General features: G+C 46.7%; 1 protein-coding gene across 1 annotated transcript in view; it reads left to right on the forward strand.

Moving 5' to 3' along the window:
- SLC44A3 (solute carrier family 44 member 3) overlaps positions 1–15,969 on the forward strand; it is an 826,819-nt gene that overhangs the window by 735,946 nt on the left and 74,904 nt on the right. The window contains exon 12 of the mRNA XM_069641271.1: positions 4,449–4,532. Within this exon, the coding sequence (XP_069497372.1) occupies positions 4,449–4,532 (84 nt within the window). The remainder of the gene's footprint in view (positions 1–4,448; positions 4,533–15,969) is intronic.

Consider the following 15,969-nt stretch of genomic DNA (forward strand, 5'->3'; position numbering starts at 1 on the left):
TACTCTAATGCCCCCGAGCCGAGACCTACCCGTGGACTAGCCCTTTTTGCCCAGAGAAACCTCAAAAACCTGAAAGGAGCTAAACACCCCCAAAAAACCACAATCAACACACCCACCTAGTTGGAAACCTGTAAGAAGTCTCCCTACTAGTGCCAATTAATAAAGGCAACACATTTTAAACTAACCTACCTAAACTGAATTTTTTTTTTTTTTGTATTTTGTCCTTCCCTGCTGCAAAATTGAAAAATATGAATTATAAATTTTTTTTTTTTTTTTTTTTTTTTTTATACCTACCCAAACACCCCTAGTTACTTCACCCTCTCCCTCCCCACCACCTAATACAGGAGCAGGAGCCCTGAACGTCAAGGAGCCTGCACCAGTTAGCACTTGCTAACAGGCCCACACTGCCACCTGGCCGTGTCCCGGGCGCACCGCACTCAAACAGGCCCAAACGGGATACGGCTCCTTTAACCCGCCGCCCAGCCCCCTATGCGAGCGAGCGCTTCCTAACACGCCCTCGCACACGGACCTGACAGGCGGAGAGGAAGTAATTCCCAGGCGCCCCGCGGACAACGCTAATGATCCCTGACGCTCCGCTCCTCCCTCGGCCCCAACGCCCACACGGACCGCGGTTTTGAAAGGAAGTAAACCTTTCTGTAACCTCATAAAACAGCGCCCCAACGCCCCCCCGCTCGCGCACTACCGCTTTAACGACGCGGAAGCCTGGAGAACCGGTAAGGCGAGGGGTGTCTTATTTACGGCACCCCTCCTACCCTGTTAACAAAACCTAACTTTTTTTTTTTTTTTTTTTTATTTTAATTACCTACCCTCCCTCCGCTACTAAACTCCCTACCTCACCTTCACTAAACCGCCACAAGGCCCAGCTCCTCAGGGAAGGCTCGGGAGCAGGCGACAGGACTGATACAATCATCAAGTCCTAACTGTCGCCTGCCTCCCGAACCTTCCCTGAGCCCTTAAATACCCCCCCAGGAGGCGCTCTGCCCCACGGCCACTCGCTGGCCATGTGCATCGCCAAAAAACTCCCCGGGGGGAAACGCTTCGCGTTCCCCCCGGGGACCCCCTTCCTCAGAGCGAAGCGGGGACCGGTGAGACTAACAACTGTGTGCAAGTCATTATCGTGCTGCGCACCACAGGCCCCCTCACTGACTCCCCAACACTCTGAGACTGACACTTGTCTCACCCTTTGCGCATGCTTCGCGTAGTGGAAGTGTTTTGAAAGTCAGTCCGTGGCTGGGTCTGCACGGAATGGCAAAAGGGAGGGAAAGAGAGTCAAAAGCTACGTGCAACTACTGTTGAATAGTACATGAAAGTGCACAACAAATTCTGCTACTAACCCTCACAAAAATGTGTAGCTAATTGTGTAATTGTACCTTTCATTTTTGGTTTATGTTTTTTAAGGCCTCATGTTGAATTACAGGCCTACACATTTTAGATGTCTGTCTAGTATTTAATTAAAGTTTTTTTCTACACAGATTCACAATCCCTCTTTTTGTGACCTTTATTTTTTGGCTAGTATTTCTTAACCCTAGCTCATGCTGCATCCCGTACCTAGCTACAATGCGTCTCTGAATAGGGGTAGCTTTTGGCTCTCTTTCCCTCCCTTTTGCTAATCTACCTACCCTCCAGAGTCAGGCACCCCTTCAACAAAAAGAGGGTTCCCTTTTGCCTCACCTATCTCCTTCTGCGTGGGATGGTCCACCAATAGTCTGCAGCTGGTAGCAACGTAAATTGCACAGCAAGAGCCAAGAGAGGTATCCTAGTAGTGTGCGGAGAAGAAAATCCAAGCAATGGGAGAACAAATAACCACCTGCCTCCTCTCACCGACGCTGACACTTGTCTAACACTTTGCCTATCCCTTTCTTCCTCAAACAAAACCAAATCAAGTTACCTTACAGAGTCACGCCCACGCCTGGAGACCATGGAAATGGCAGCAATGGTATAAATCAACTTAACATAACAGTGTTATGCAGTCTGCAGACACATGACTGCATGTGCACATTGTAATGGGTAACTTAACATAACAGTGTTATGCAGTCTGCAGACACATGACTGCATGTGCACATTGTAATGGGTAGCCCATCTCTGCGCGCGCGCACACACAGTGCGCAGGCTCATCACAATTTTCTTCACAATCCACTGTGAATGTACACTGTTATTTGGCCGGGTTAGTTCCTGGTAGAGGGGCTCCCAGACCTTTGTTTGAAATGTGTACACTGTAATGTGTTATTGTATGTTATTCAGTGCTGATGATATGATATATAAGGCCGGGAGGATAGCTCAGGGGCAACGCGTTTGTCTTGGAAGCAAGACAGCGCATAGCAACACAGGTTTGAATCCCGGGCTCCTGCTCAGAAACTGGTCCCCGGTATTAAATGCGTTATAAACGAAATATATAAGCCTATGCTATATAAGGCTAGACTAAGTTATGCTACGTTATCTGCTGAGAACAATATCAAGTAAAGATCCCATTGGCTTAGTGTAAAAATGCTACTGTATTGGATCAAGATATGTTTAATAATTACATTTGCATTTCTAGGTGAAATTGTTTCCATTTTAATATAAATATATTTATGTAATAATACATTTTGAATACTTGATAAAATATTATGAATCTCATATTCTTGTGCTGTTTCTATTCTCCATTTGTGCTCTTTCTCATATCCATTCGGCTCCACTGCCAGACTCGCATCTCCCAAGAGGCTCTGCACTTTCCTCCCATAGTATTTTAGGGTTTTCATTTCACCCCATCAGTTACTATTGGTTCTCTTCGGAAAAAGAATTCGTACTGACCCACAAGTACAAGATCCTGTAAAAAGGCACCTGCTGAACTCCCGTCTCCGTTGCCAGAAGGGTAGCTCTTTTGTAATCTGAACACCCCTGTAGCCTAGGGCTGATGCCCTGCTGGAGCAAAGGAAAGGGAACTGCAGCTCAGCAAGAGAAGGGTGGACGACGGGCGGACCATGCAGGCAGCTCTCAGGGGAGCACAGCCTCCGTGCAGCTGCTTTCTGCTGCACCTAGAATCTAAATCTGTTTGACATAGTCACTGGCTGCAACTACTGCTTTCCCACTGAACAGTCACTTTCACTGCAATGTTGGTTCACAATTGCCTGGCACAGCTGCTCACTACATCATCCGGCTCCCTTTTTTGTGTGACGATATTGGCAGTGTTCCTGTTGTGCTTTGGGATTTCTGAGAGTTTGTATTAATGATGTGGAGTAGTGTATGCATTTGTGTGGGGATTTTTTTCTGATGATCCCTGTTTGTGCTGTGAAGTGTTTCAGCTGTGCTTCTCATGAACTCTTTGGCACATTTGCCTCATAACTAGTATACTTGGATAAAACACGTTTTCCAAATGCTCTTCTCCGTAATGAAAATCTTTCATGTTGCACCGTTGAGTTTATTTTGTTTAGATAGTTAACTAGGCCGCATGTGCTTTGCAAATGCACATTTTGGCCTCGTGTTTAACAAATTGTCAAATGCTGACTTTTAGAACTCTGTATAAATCCTGTCATGTTACTCCACATGCCTGTCTATATATGCTTTTAGAATTCTCCATTTGGCGCCGTGGCAGTTTTGGCTGCTTGGCGCCCAAAGAAATCTAGAAACATTGTTCACAGTATAAAGGTCATCAACAGATGGTCACTTTCCCCTGTGTCTGTCCCTTTCACACACCTGCTGTTTGAACTCCTCTGTAGCCTTCTTCTACCCGTTTCCCATTTAGTTTTTGTTTTTGCTTAAGGTAGATGAAGCGATGCTCTGTTTGTCCATTTACTTAAGTACCACCTAAGAAACGATGTTTTATTAAATACACGTGAAATGTCCAAAGTACAGTAGCGCCTCGGTGTTGAACTCCTGGCAAGTTGCGTCCATTCTCTGACTCATCTGGGTCCCGTGTGCATGTTTTGTAGTTTGTGTCTGTTTCCAAACACGTGTAACTGAACGAAGACGTGACTTGGAAGGTGTGCAGCTGGCATCGACGTGTGCACTTTCCACCTTGTGGGAAAGTGTTACTGACTGATGTATTTTCCACTGGCATTAATATACTTGTATTCTCTGGGAAGTTGGGTGTGAGGTTGGACACCGGCAGTTCTGTCGGACAAGTAAGATGAGCAAACTTGGCCGAACTGCAGCAACTGCTTCATTTCCAAACTCTGTAAATGTCTAAACGTGTTTCCTGTTATTTCCTGAAGCCGGCCAGCGTCCTCGGGGTTATTGGCCCGTGCAGTGTAAACTACAAGCAGCTGTTGGCCGACCAGTTGCTTTTGTGTCGTAAAATGTTCCGTTTTCTGTGCAAGAATGACTTTTCAACCCATCAATCCCTCATATATTACAGCCAAATAGCTACGCCTGCTCCTTGGAAGGAAGCACTTGTTTCTGTACTCTTCCTTTTGGAAAGCACTAATTTGCATGTCTTTATCTTTTGCCAGGAGGACTCGTGCGCGCGATGCATGGCCAAGGGCTGTTCTTGCTGCTTCTACTGCCTTGAGAAGTTCTTGTTACACCTCAACCAGGTAACACATCAAGCGCGCACTCTGAAGGCTATTAGATGAAAACACCCAACACTGGGTGCTTGCTGCATTTTGTTTTCAGAGTAATAATATGTAATTACATTGTTTACCTGTGACGACATTATTTTTGAACACAATGAATGTCCGATTAGAACAAGGATTGGAATTCCCTGGAGGAAAAAGGACTGAAGTGCAGAATTGCTACCAACAGTGTTGACCTACTTCTGGGTATTCCCAACTTTCCCATCCATTTTCACCTCAGACATACACGAGAGAAACCTGCATGAACCAAAAGGGCAGCGTGCAGAATATTTCAACAAATCCTACGTGATTTCAAAGTTGAGATGACCCAAAATCAGTTGGAATTAAAACAATACTCGGTCACTGCCTGGGAATATGGCCAGGGTACTTTGGGATCAAGTAGTGTCCATCAATCATGACGGTTTGCCGGCTAAGCTATCTCACAGTAGATGTTGATAGGCCACTCTAAATCCTGATATGCACGTCAAGAAACCGATCCTTAGAATCATTGAGTCGGAAATGATAAACTCCAGCACGCAGCACTGGCTGCTAATGGGCTGCCTGCCGTAGGTAGTGGCCTAAAGGAAGCGGGCACCGTTGCAGAGTGCTGCGGTGCCATCACGGTCTGGCTCCAAGGTAATTATTGCCATAAGGATCCTAGCAAAATACCTGGAGTGCCAATTTTTTTTTTTTTTTTGGGGGAAGGTTCATGCGAATATTGCAAAACGATTTACCCCCCCCCCCCCCAAAAAAAACATTCAACGCAAGATGGGCACCAAGAAAAGAGCAATGGGAGCTCTTGAAATAACCCTGTTTCTCTTTCCATGGTAGCCACAGAAAATGAGGGAGCTACAGGCAAAGGAGGGATAATACAGAAGCGGTTAAAAAAAATGATAATAAGTCCTCACTTTAAAAAAAAATAAGGGAATGCAGTATTGGCTAGTAGAGAAATGGATGGAGGTGATGTGGCCTTCTAAAACGTGGAGCATGGATGTAAGACCAGCTAATGACACCTCAATTGAGCAGCTTGTGATTGTGGAGACAACCGTCCTATGTTATATTATGTTACTCTGCTTCTATACTGCACCCAATCACCACTGTAGTAGTTTGAAAGCGCCTGATCCTTGTCCATGACGTACCCCGCCCAGGGTGCTCCAGAACTTAAATCTGCAAGTAAAGTAATGAATGCAAGAGGGGAGAGTGGGAAGAGAATGATATTGGGGAAAGGGAAGAGTTTTGTGTAAGGCTGGATGCGTGTCAATCCATCGTATATGGGTTGGCTTCTGGAGAACATTATGGAGTATGATATGATATGATATGGCATTTGTAACGCGCCTATACACAAGTGTTTCAAGGCGCGACGAGGCAGGGGGTGGAACAAGGGGAGAACAGACAACGATCCTACTAGGCCAGTAGATATAGGTGTGGAGATAGCATGAGTAATTTGGTTCCAAGGCAGTTTTGGAGAGCAATGAATTAAATAGTCAGTAGTGTTGGATGTGTGAGGGGCTCGAGTGCGTGCCCGGGCAATCCTGGTAGAGTTGTCGGCTTAATAGATTCGCTGCATCCATTGAAATTATTGCATACGTTTCTTGGATGGTACTTCAGGTACTTCCAAGCCAATCTTTAATCAGAGGCCTAATCCAAGAATGGAACGGTCAAAAAGGTGGAAGTTGTTTTTGTTGCGTAGGAGAGAGCAAAGGAACGCAAGGGCCAGATATAAATTTTCATTGGGTGGTGATGTGGTTTTTCGAAGCAATAAATACATGCCAAAGCTAACAAATAGAGTGAGTGATGAAGTAGGGCCCTTATGATATCGCCAGTTACACCACTGGTTTGGCTTTGGATTGCTGCGCTCCAGCTCTATATGGCCATGCCCTAATCAGCCTAGGTCAGATGCAGCCTAGGTCAGATGCAAAGGTGTGTTATCGAATCGTACTACCATCAAGTTACCAGAATAGGCGCATCTGCTCAATCTGGTTTTCATCTGATATGCATTTCCTTCTTTTTACTTTGTGTGTGTTTGCCACAAACCCAACATCCCCATGCCCCACTCTGGTCGATGAACCCATAGATAGGCTGTGAGTTATGTAAAACTGGTTCCAGTTGACCGGAAGACGAGAAGTTTTCAGAGATGAAAGCCCATGAAGTGCTATCAGTGGGGGAATACGAGGGGGCATGAGTTAGATTCAATCAACTTGTGTTAATGCACACCAGGAGGAGTGCATGATGCCGGTGGGTGGGTGAGCAAGGGGGAAAGCCGGCTGGCTCTCTGTCCCATCTCCTTCAAATCCAGACTGGCATTATGTCTTCCGCCCCTTCCCCCACCTCTTGCAACCACCATCCTTTCATTCCCCAGAGCCCTGTCAGACCCATTTGGTTTGTTTGTTAATTTGTTTATTTATATTGCGCTCCGAACCATGAGGTATCTGGGCGCATTTACAGGTAAATTTCAATTTCAATTTTTCACGCCGGATAGTTTCAGTCAAGGAATCCATGAATACAGCAAGGAAACAGACAGTATAATACAAAGGTGAGTCAAGCAAGCAGGTTTACAAAGCAGAAAGAAACATTAATATGTCCTAAAGATCATCATGAGTCCTTAGAAAATAGCCAGATTTTGGTATTTTTCCTAAAACTGAAGCAAGACTGGTCTGCTCTCAGCTCAGTAGGGAGGGAGTTCCATAAATAACTGGGTGGCCACTACAGGAAAACTGCTACCCCCTACTGTTTTCAGATTAAATCTGGGGACTGTTAGACAGAAGAAGTTGTCTGTCCTTGTGGGGCGTGCTGCATATTTCTTGACCATTATTTCCATTAGATATTGGGGGGCAGAGTTGTTTAGGCATTTGTGGGTAAGGGAGACAGTTTTGAACTGAAATCTGTCATTGATTGAGAGCCAATTGTTCTTTTGCCTAATCTCTGAGATAGGTTGTCTTCTAGGAATACTTAGGGCCATTCTAAGTGGATTATTTTGCAGTATTTGAAGTTTGTGGACAATGTGTTTGCTAGCATCTAGGTATAGAGCATTGCATTGATCGAGTTTCGAAAGAATTAAAGCTCTTGCTAGAGTGATGTAACTCTCTGTAGATAGGAAAGGTTTTCAGCCTGGATCAGCTTACAGGTTTAAGATGTCGCTGACGCAGTAGCATTCACTTGCTAACATAAGAGATGAGTCTAGGTACAAACCTAAGGTTTTTACTTCCTTTATCACTTTAATGTTGATACTGTCGATGTTGAAAGATAGGTATTTGTTACTAAGTTTGTTAAGGTTAGCCTGTGCTCCCAGAAGCAGGAGCTCCGTTTTATCATCAATCAGGCACAGGCCATGTGCGGCCATTCAGGCCTGAATGATTGAATAGGTTTTGTTCACTAAGGCCAGGTCAGTATCATAGTCTCCAGTAAGTGGTATGAGGATCTGGGTGTCATCTGCATAGTCAATGTAGGTGACACCCAGATGGTCAAAGTCATCAAACAGAGGCTTAGTGAAGACATTGTACATTGTGGGAGGTACGCAGTATCCTTGTGGTACTCCGTATGTTATTGGTGTAGGGTCTGCAGAGGCCGAGGGTGAGAAAACTCTCATAGACCTGATATTCAGAAACGATTGGATGCAGGCTGAGGCTTCCTGGGAGAAATGAGCTGCAGTGTATAGGTGTCTGCAGAGCACTTTATGATACACCAAATCAAAAGTGGCTGATAGGTCTAGTAGGAGTAAGAGGGCGAGTTCCATATTGTCTTTAAGTTCATCGATTTGGTTCTTCAAATCTATCAAGGCTGTTTCTCTGCCATGAAGTGGTCTGAAACCAGATGGCCGAAGCCCTAAGAGATTGTTAGTCTCCAGGTACGATTGTATCGGGAGGTAAGATGCTTTGGGCCTCATCACGACCTCGGCGGTAACCCTTAAATCCGGCGGTAGCGCTATTACCGCCGGATTTAAGGGTCCGGCAAATCAGGACTTCGGCGGATTTCGCCCCAGCTCTTAGCTGGGGGGAAATCCGCCAAAAATTCGTGCTATTACCGCTGGCGGGAAATCCACCGGCGGTAAGAGCGCGAATTTTCCCCATTGAGCCCAATGGGGAATGGGGCCTTCCCGAATGGGCTCAATGGGGAATGGGGAATTACTTTACCGCCGAACTCGTGATCCGGCGCTATTAGCGCTGGGGAGTTCAGCGTTAGGGGTATTACCGCCAGCGGTAATACCACCAGCGGTAACGCCCAGGTCGTGATCAGGCCCTTTGTCTGTTATGTTTAATAGGAACGGGACTGTTGTAATTGGTCTACAGTTAGTTGGGATAGTAGGGTGGTCCAAAGAGGTTTTTTTTTAAAGCGGTAAGACGCATGCATCTTTCAAGTTGGTAGGGACCATGCATGTACGAAATGAGGCATTGATTAATGTGGTAGTAAACGGAGCCAGGTCTCTGGCAGCTTCTTTAATGATCTGAGCTGGGCCAGTATCTTCCTGGCATCTCAATGGTTTGAACGAGGCAATGCTCTTTTCCACCTCTTGTGTAGTAACCTGGGCACATTTGAAGCGCTGGTGGGGTTTGGAAGTGTGATCTGGGGCACTATGATGGGTGCCTGCTTTCGGAAGGTTCACCTTTTTTTCTGATATTTTATTTTGGAGGAGGGAGATTTAGTTGGACAGAATTTTTTGGATATTAGTGCAACAAGTTTTATCCTTGGTGCAGGTGGGGGATAGCGGCTTCCATTTCTCTTAGGATAACAAAGAGTTCTTTGGTACTAGAACTGGATTTGTTGATCCTGTCATTGTATGTCTCACGTTTGGTTTGTAGTATTTCAGCTTTGTTAATTGCTGTGATTTTCAGTAGGTTACTTTTATTAGCCTCAGTAGTGAGATTTTTCTACAAGATTTCCGCTTGCATTTTTTCTGCTTGCAAGGCTTTTAGTTGGGGTGTAAACCAAGAATTCAGGTGGGCTCTAGGTTTACTTTTGCGCATCTTGAGCGGGGCGATAATATATAAGGCGTGTGTTATGTTAGAATTATATAAATCTACTAGGATGGCTGGGTCAGACGTGGCAGGCAGAGGGTTTAAGATGGGGTGAGAAGGTGAAGGATTAGCTTGTCTACTGTAATGTTCCGTTTGTTCCTGGTGAGGCGTGGAGGAGCTATCAGGTTGGTCTTGGTAGGCGGTATATTTGCTTGTATAGTGAAGGTCAGTAAATAATGGTCTGTCGATGTCTGAGGTTCGATGGAGGTAATTGTTGTCTCACAATTAAGATCAGCCACCCAGTCTTCGTTTCTGCCTTTTGTTTGCTTGGGCTGATTGACTCTTTGCGTAAGACCTAGTTCAGTAAGGATATTCGACACTGCCAAGGCTGTGGGTCATTGAGGTAATTGAAACCGAGGTTAAAGTCTCCTAGCCCTAGAACCTGCGAGGTCGGTTTGGTATTTGCAGATAGTATAGTTGTGATGTCTTCCTCGAAGGATCCGGTGGGACCAGGAGGGCTATAAATTAAATGTGCTGTTAGGGTACGTGAATTATTGATGGGTAATTTCACAGTGAGCAATTCGCAGGACAAGACGTGAGGGACTTAGCTGGTGAACCCCAGTTGTAAATGTGGGCGGGGGGAGTGTTAATTACAAAGATCTTTGTAGGCTTCTGCCGTCTCCTCTAGACCTGCCTACATCAGTCTGATGAACTAACTTTCACCCAAGCGCAAACTTAAACTGTATGCCGTCTTTCTGAAATGTGTGCTGTGTATTTTTCGTCCTGCAATCTCTGTTTCTCAGTGATTTTGCAAGCACAACACAGCTATATCAACTCTAACAATTATAAGATTTGCATGTTCGTGTTCTTGATGTACTTTTTAAGTGTTAATCCTCCAATTTCGGTACCAGCTTGAGTGTAAATCGCAACATCCACTGCACACACCACCCTCGTAAATCCTCACCGTCTTGCACTTCAATCAGTGTTGAGCCATTCTTTGCATTGTCATATCAGCTACAGTGTAATGCAAAATAGTACGTGCGATGCTGCTGTTTCCAGCTAGCAATAATACTAATATGACTAATGAAAAATAAAGCAGGTTTCCGAGCATAATACAAATATGTATACGGGCCAACACTAATATGCGGTAAGCAAGTCCCACCAGAGCTGGCAGCCCGCAATGCATAGATACGCACACATGCATACAGTGCCGATGAAATGGCACCCACCTATTCACATGGCAGACAACGAGACCGAGCCTGGAATAAAAAGACCAGAAAACGACCCTGCAGCAAAACTGAACCGAACAAAACACTGTTTAAAATGCCACGAAAGGATCAAATTAGTGCTCAATATATGTTGGTTTAATGAATTCCTTGCTAATAATTTAGTAAGAGTTGTGGAGGGCTGTATGCATTGTGAGAGCACAATGCAAGAACACACACAGGAGGCACAAAGAAACACTGTGCCATGCAACATTACATCGATCAAGCGCAAAACGAAGGATCTAAGCCACAGACAAAACCCTGAAGTCAAAATATTACTATCCATTTTTTGTATACTTGCGTACTTGGTTGGAATATAACCTTCCACAAGTTCAGCTAAAAAATAATCATTGTTTTCCATGAATTAAAAACAGTTATCCAAGAACTTTTTTTTAACAATTTCAAATTTGCTAGGGCACAACATTCCTATATTGTCAGGATTTGTAACCTTTGTACTAATTGAAGCATGCTCAGAGCTATTGTTGGGTATCACAGGATAGCAGTGAGTGATCTAACATTTAGCGATTGAACGCTTTAGGGCTAATAAGTGCTGGATGGTTACCATCCATTTTAAAGAGGACTACGTCCTCCACAAGAAAACATTTGCAAAACAGTATGATGGGAACTTTTAGCTTAGATGCCTTAACCATGTAGCGCCCGATGAGCACCATTTACCTGGCGGCCATTCATCACACATTTCCCAACGCTGCATGGCCTTTTAAAGTTATTTTGTGATTACATTTAACCATGGTCCTCTTGAGAGTGCCAGCAGTGGGATGGGGGAGCCAGAGTGCCATAGGTGGACGGGAGACAGCTATCACAGTACGGCCAATGGTTGCATTGCTGATGAACCAGTGCTCAAGTTAAAGTATGCGCTAAGCTCACGGTGTCCCGGGAGTAAACTAGTCGCAGCAAGTCCTAGACAGTCCTCGGTAATGGGGTTGATGGCGGGAGGTCAAGGTTGATGAAAATAAATATTTAGCACTTAAGCTAATTGTATCTCTTGAGAGTCAAGTGCACATTGCCCAGATAAGGGTACTCATTGCTACCCTAAAGAGTGGTGTAGGGGAAGAATACAGGATACCTGCCTGGAGGGTAGAAGGAAGTGCTTTCCATATGCTGCGGACCCTAGAGGTATTTTCTTGGCTATTCTTTTTAAACCTAAGTAACCCGGGCAGCAGGGCCAGAGACTTGAGGTGTCTGGGCTTATCTCAGGAGACCATATTAGTGGAAAGTTAATGAATAGAACCAGGGCTGGACTAGCCCACCGGGACACCAGGTGTTTCCTCTGTAAGCCTCAGGGCATAGGGCTTCTTTGGTTTTGAGCGGAAGGATACATACAATTATGAGGGCCAAACAAACTTCCAGCGCCAGCCTGGATGGTTCACATCACACTGGCTGCACATTACTTTTCTGCCCTGGGTGGGCCGACTATGGGCCGGGCTCGCGCCTGTGCATTTTGAGGGGCAGCGCCCGTGGTGGAACCGCACGTGCCCGGCTGCGGCCCTACTGTCTGTGTGCGCTCGCTGCCTGCCTGCTCGCATCACATGCTGCACTGCACACATGATTGCGCAGGTACAGGGGCCAGCGCAGGCTGCAGCCGCCACCCGCTGGCCTCAGAGTGCATTGCTCTGCTGGCTGAGTGCTATTCTGTGCCGACGACGATGACTGGCGAGGCTTGCAGCACGGCAGTATTTTCAGGTGCGTGCAAATAGATTGCTTTAGTAGTGGGCCACGGCAGGATACTTAGGAGTTCAGAGAGGCTGCCCTGCGTTGGTCGGTGGAAAGAGAGGAGTGGTGAGGATAGATAGATTGCTTAATGCTCGACAGTCCGTGGGTGCGGCCTGGGTTGTTATGTTAGGGCCTGGAGCAGAGCTCCTTGAAGTGGCTGTGGCAGCAGTGGTGTATAGGATGGGATCTCAGTGCGTGCACATGCAGTCTGACTGTCTGACCCAAAGAGTCCCTTCCTGCTTCTACCCAAACAACGGAGGGGCAGTGCCCATCTCAAACTATGCAGCCCCTCGACAATGGTGCCCACTCCGCCCAACACAGTATGCTGCCTACCTCATGTTTTGGCCCACACTACTCTCCCCTCTGTCCCATGGGCATTGGGCCCGCCCGCTCCAACCCATGCTATGACCCAGAGCCGTCACCTACCCAATCTATGAGGCACGCTAAACCCACCCTTAATAGGGATGCCTCTCTATCCCCCCAACCTCCACCCTACTAGGAGTTATCAGTAATCGACACTATACCCCCCACTTGGCTTCCCCCGAACCGGAATTAGGGACCCCACTAACTCACATAATTACCCCCACCCCCCAACATAACCATGGGCGCTCAGCGCTTACACAAATTTTCTTGCAGAGGGCAGGCTGCATGCACCTTAAACAGAACTTTTGCAAGAATGATCCACACCCTTGACTGCCACCCGCCCTAATAGCACTTTAAAAGCTTTAGGTTTCGTGCTATATATATATATATATGCACATGATAGCCAGAGAACAAGCGCCCGTCCTTTTCAGTTGAGCTCTAAACCTTCAAAAAAGTTAAAACGCTCTTGAAAATGGGCCTGTAAAACAGTAGATACATTTGCAGATCCTCCTCAAAGGTGTAGGCAGGGAGCGAGCGAGGAGAACTCCAGGTGTGATGGTGTGAAGCTGTGCTACTACAGTACAGGCAGCATTGGAGGCCGGGTGCGAGCGAAGGACCGGTGGACTGGAGTATGAGAAGAACCCCTCCCCCCTCTGTGTGTGCCTGACATGTCACTGAATATAAATGTGCACCTAGCCACCATTACGACTGGGCTACACAAACACAACGGAGGCCGGATGCCTCAGCAGGCACGCTTGGGTGCTTTGGCCTGAAAGGAGGAGACAAGCCCAGGGGTAGCTTACAAAACTGGAGAGGTAGAGGACGGGTAGGAGTCGATGGAGATCATGGAACTCTAGGTTAGGAGATAGGCCCATGGGTGTAGGCGCTGGGATGGGTAGGCCCGTGGGTGCAGGCGCTGGGATGGGTAGAACAGTAGTTATGAAGTAGGCCTAGGCTGGGGCAGGAGTACACGTGGGCAGATAGCGACTTTGAACTGGTTTTCTGCTTGGTCAGCTTCCACTAATGGATAGCTCTCAATACATGCTTAAAATGCATCTAGTGGGCCACAAGATTATGGCGGCAGGTCTCGGGGTCACCTGTAGAATTTCCACCTCGATTACTGCTTCACTCTCCTAGTTTGTCTTCCCCGCTCTCATCGTACCCCTCTTCGCTCTGTCTACAACTTTTCTTTTCATCATCTTTTCTTACTACCAGCCCACTCCTCTATCTCATCCTCCTGTTTCTCCATTTACTTCTCCCCTTTGATTCCTGTCTTTCGTTATGCTTTCTCTGCACTGTCTATAAATGCCTATATGACATTTTCTCTCTCTCTCCCTTTCTCTCTCTCTCTCTCAGTCTATCACTCTCTCGCATCTTTGTCTGCATTTCACTCCCCTACTTGCACCCTCTTTTCTCAATTCCACTTTCCTTTTTCTGTCCCCAAACGCATCTGTGCCTCCTCCCGCTTCTGTTCCTTTTCTCTCCTCTCCCCAAATTCTGGAACGCCCTTCCTTTGCCTGTTTACTCTTCCCGCTCTCATATTTTCCATACTCTCCTAAAATCGCATCTTTCTTTTTCCCTTACCGACTCTTAAACTTCCAGTTTTTCTTTATTCATGTATTTCACTGCGCTGAATTTTTTACCAGATTTTGCATAACCAATTATGCAGTGCTTTAATGAAAGTGGTGTATTAAACTTAATAAAATACGAATGCACCCTTGGCTAATGCAACAGTACTCATTGCCAGGTACAATAGATGCCAAGGGGATGACCTACAACTCTAGGGAAGGATTTTCAAGCTGAGCTTCAACCCGCCTTTCAAAAGGGACTGCAAACTGCAAATGCAGTATTAAAACTTCTCTAGACAATGCAGACAATTCAGACAAGCAGATAGCAGGTGCAGTAGTTAGCACCTGCCAGGCTTAGCCCACGGGGTACAGGCTTCAGGGTGGAACAAGCCAACCTTCTGGACAAGCAGGTTGAGGAATCAGTACTGTCTGAAACAGCAGCAAACATTGGGGGTCATTCCGAGTCCGGCGTTAAGGGAAAAACGAGGCCGGTAAAGGAATAACGACTTCCTTTACCGGTACGGTCCATTCTGACCTGCCACACCGTTATTTACGCCACCGTAAACTACGATTGCGTAAATAGCGGACCAGTGTCGCGCGCCCGACACACCATCGTGTAAATAACGGGAAGGCGTAAACCATCTCCGATTCCAATCATCGCGAACACGGAAATAACGACCTCCACAAGGGCGCAAAGTACCTTACCGCCATGGCGTTAATACCGGCATCGCGGGGAAGGTGTTAACAACCCTGATCAGTGCTTGGAAGAGGAACAGGTGCACCCAATCAGCACAGGTGGAGGCAATAGAGTCTGGCACAGCACAAAAGGAGCACACCCCCACCCACACCAAGATGATACCAATTGTAGCAGCATTCCTGGAGCTGGAGGCCCTGCTTGCAAGGCAGCAACTACGACAACAGCAACAACAGCAACCACCACAGAGGATACACAGGAGGAGAAGGAGGGTGAGACAGGACCAGCATGCCCTACCGGTGCAGCCACCATTACCACGCCGGCAGCCCCCGATTCCCCGCATCAGAGCCACCCCCTTCAACCTCACACCAGAGCAGATCCACACCCTGTACTGGCTTGACTGGGACACCATAACCACCATAGTGGCCCTGATACATACCGACATAGTGAGCCTCATAGAAATCAGCACTGCCATCCCCCCTCTACTAAAGGTAGTGTCCGTGCTCCACTTCCTTGCCACAGGCACCTACCAGCATACAGTGGGGCACATGCATGGCATTTCACAGCCAATATTTTCCCGGATACTCAACCAAGTGCTGGATGCCCTCCTCAAGCACAGAAGGGACTACATATGCCTCCCCCGGACTCCACAGGAGATATATGATACCAAAGCTGCCTTACATGCACTTGCAGGCATGCCAAATTGCATAGGTGCCCTCGACTGCACCCACGTAGAATTGGTGGTTCCCCATGCCATGGAGGTGCCGTATCGCAACCGCAAGCAATACCACTCCATCAACGTCCAGATGGTGTGCAATGCCAGTAAGGCCATCACACAATGCAATG

Source organism: Ambystoma mexicanum, chromosome 1q (genome assembly GCF_040938575.1).
Source record: "Ambystoma mexicanum isolate Mex_15411 chromosome 1q, UKY_AmexF1_1, whole genome shotgun sequence".
Lineage (NCBI taxonomy): Eukaryota > Metazoa > Chordata > Amphibia > Caudata > Ambystomatidae > Ambystoma > Ambystoma mexicanum.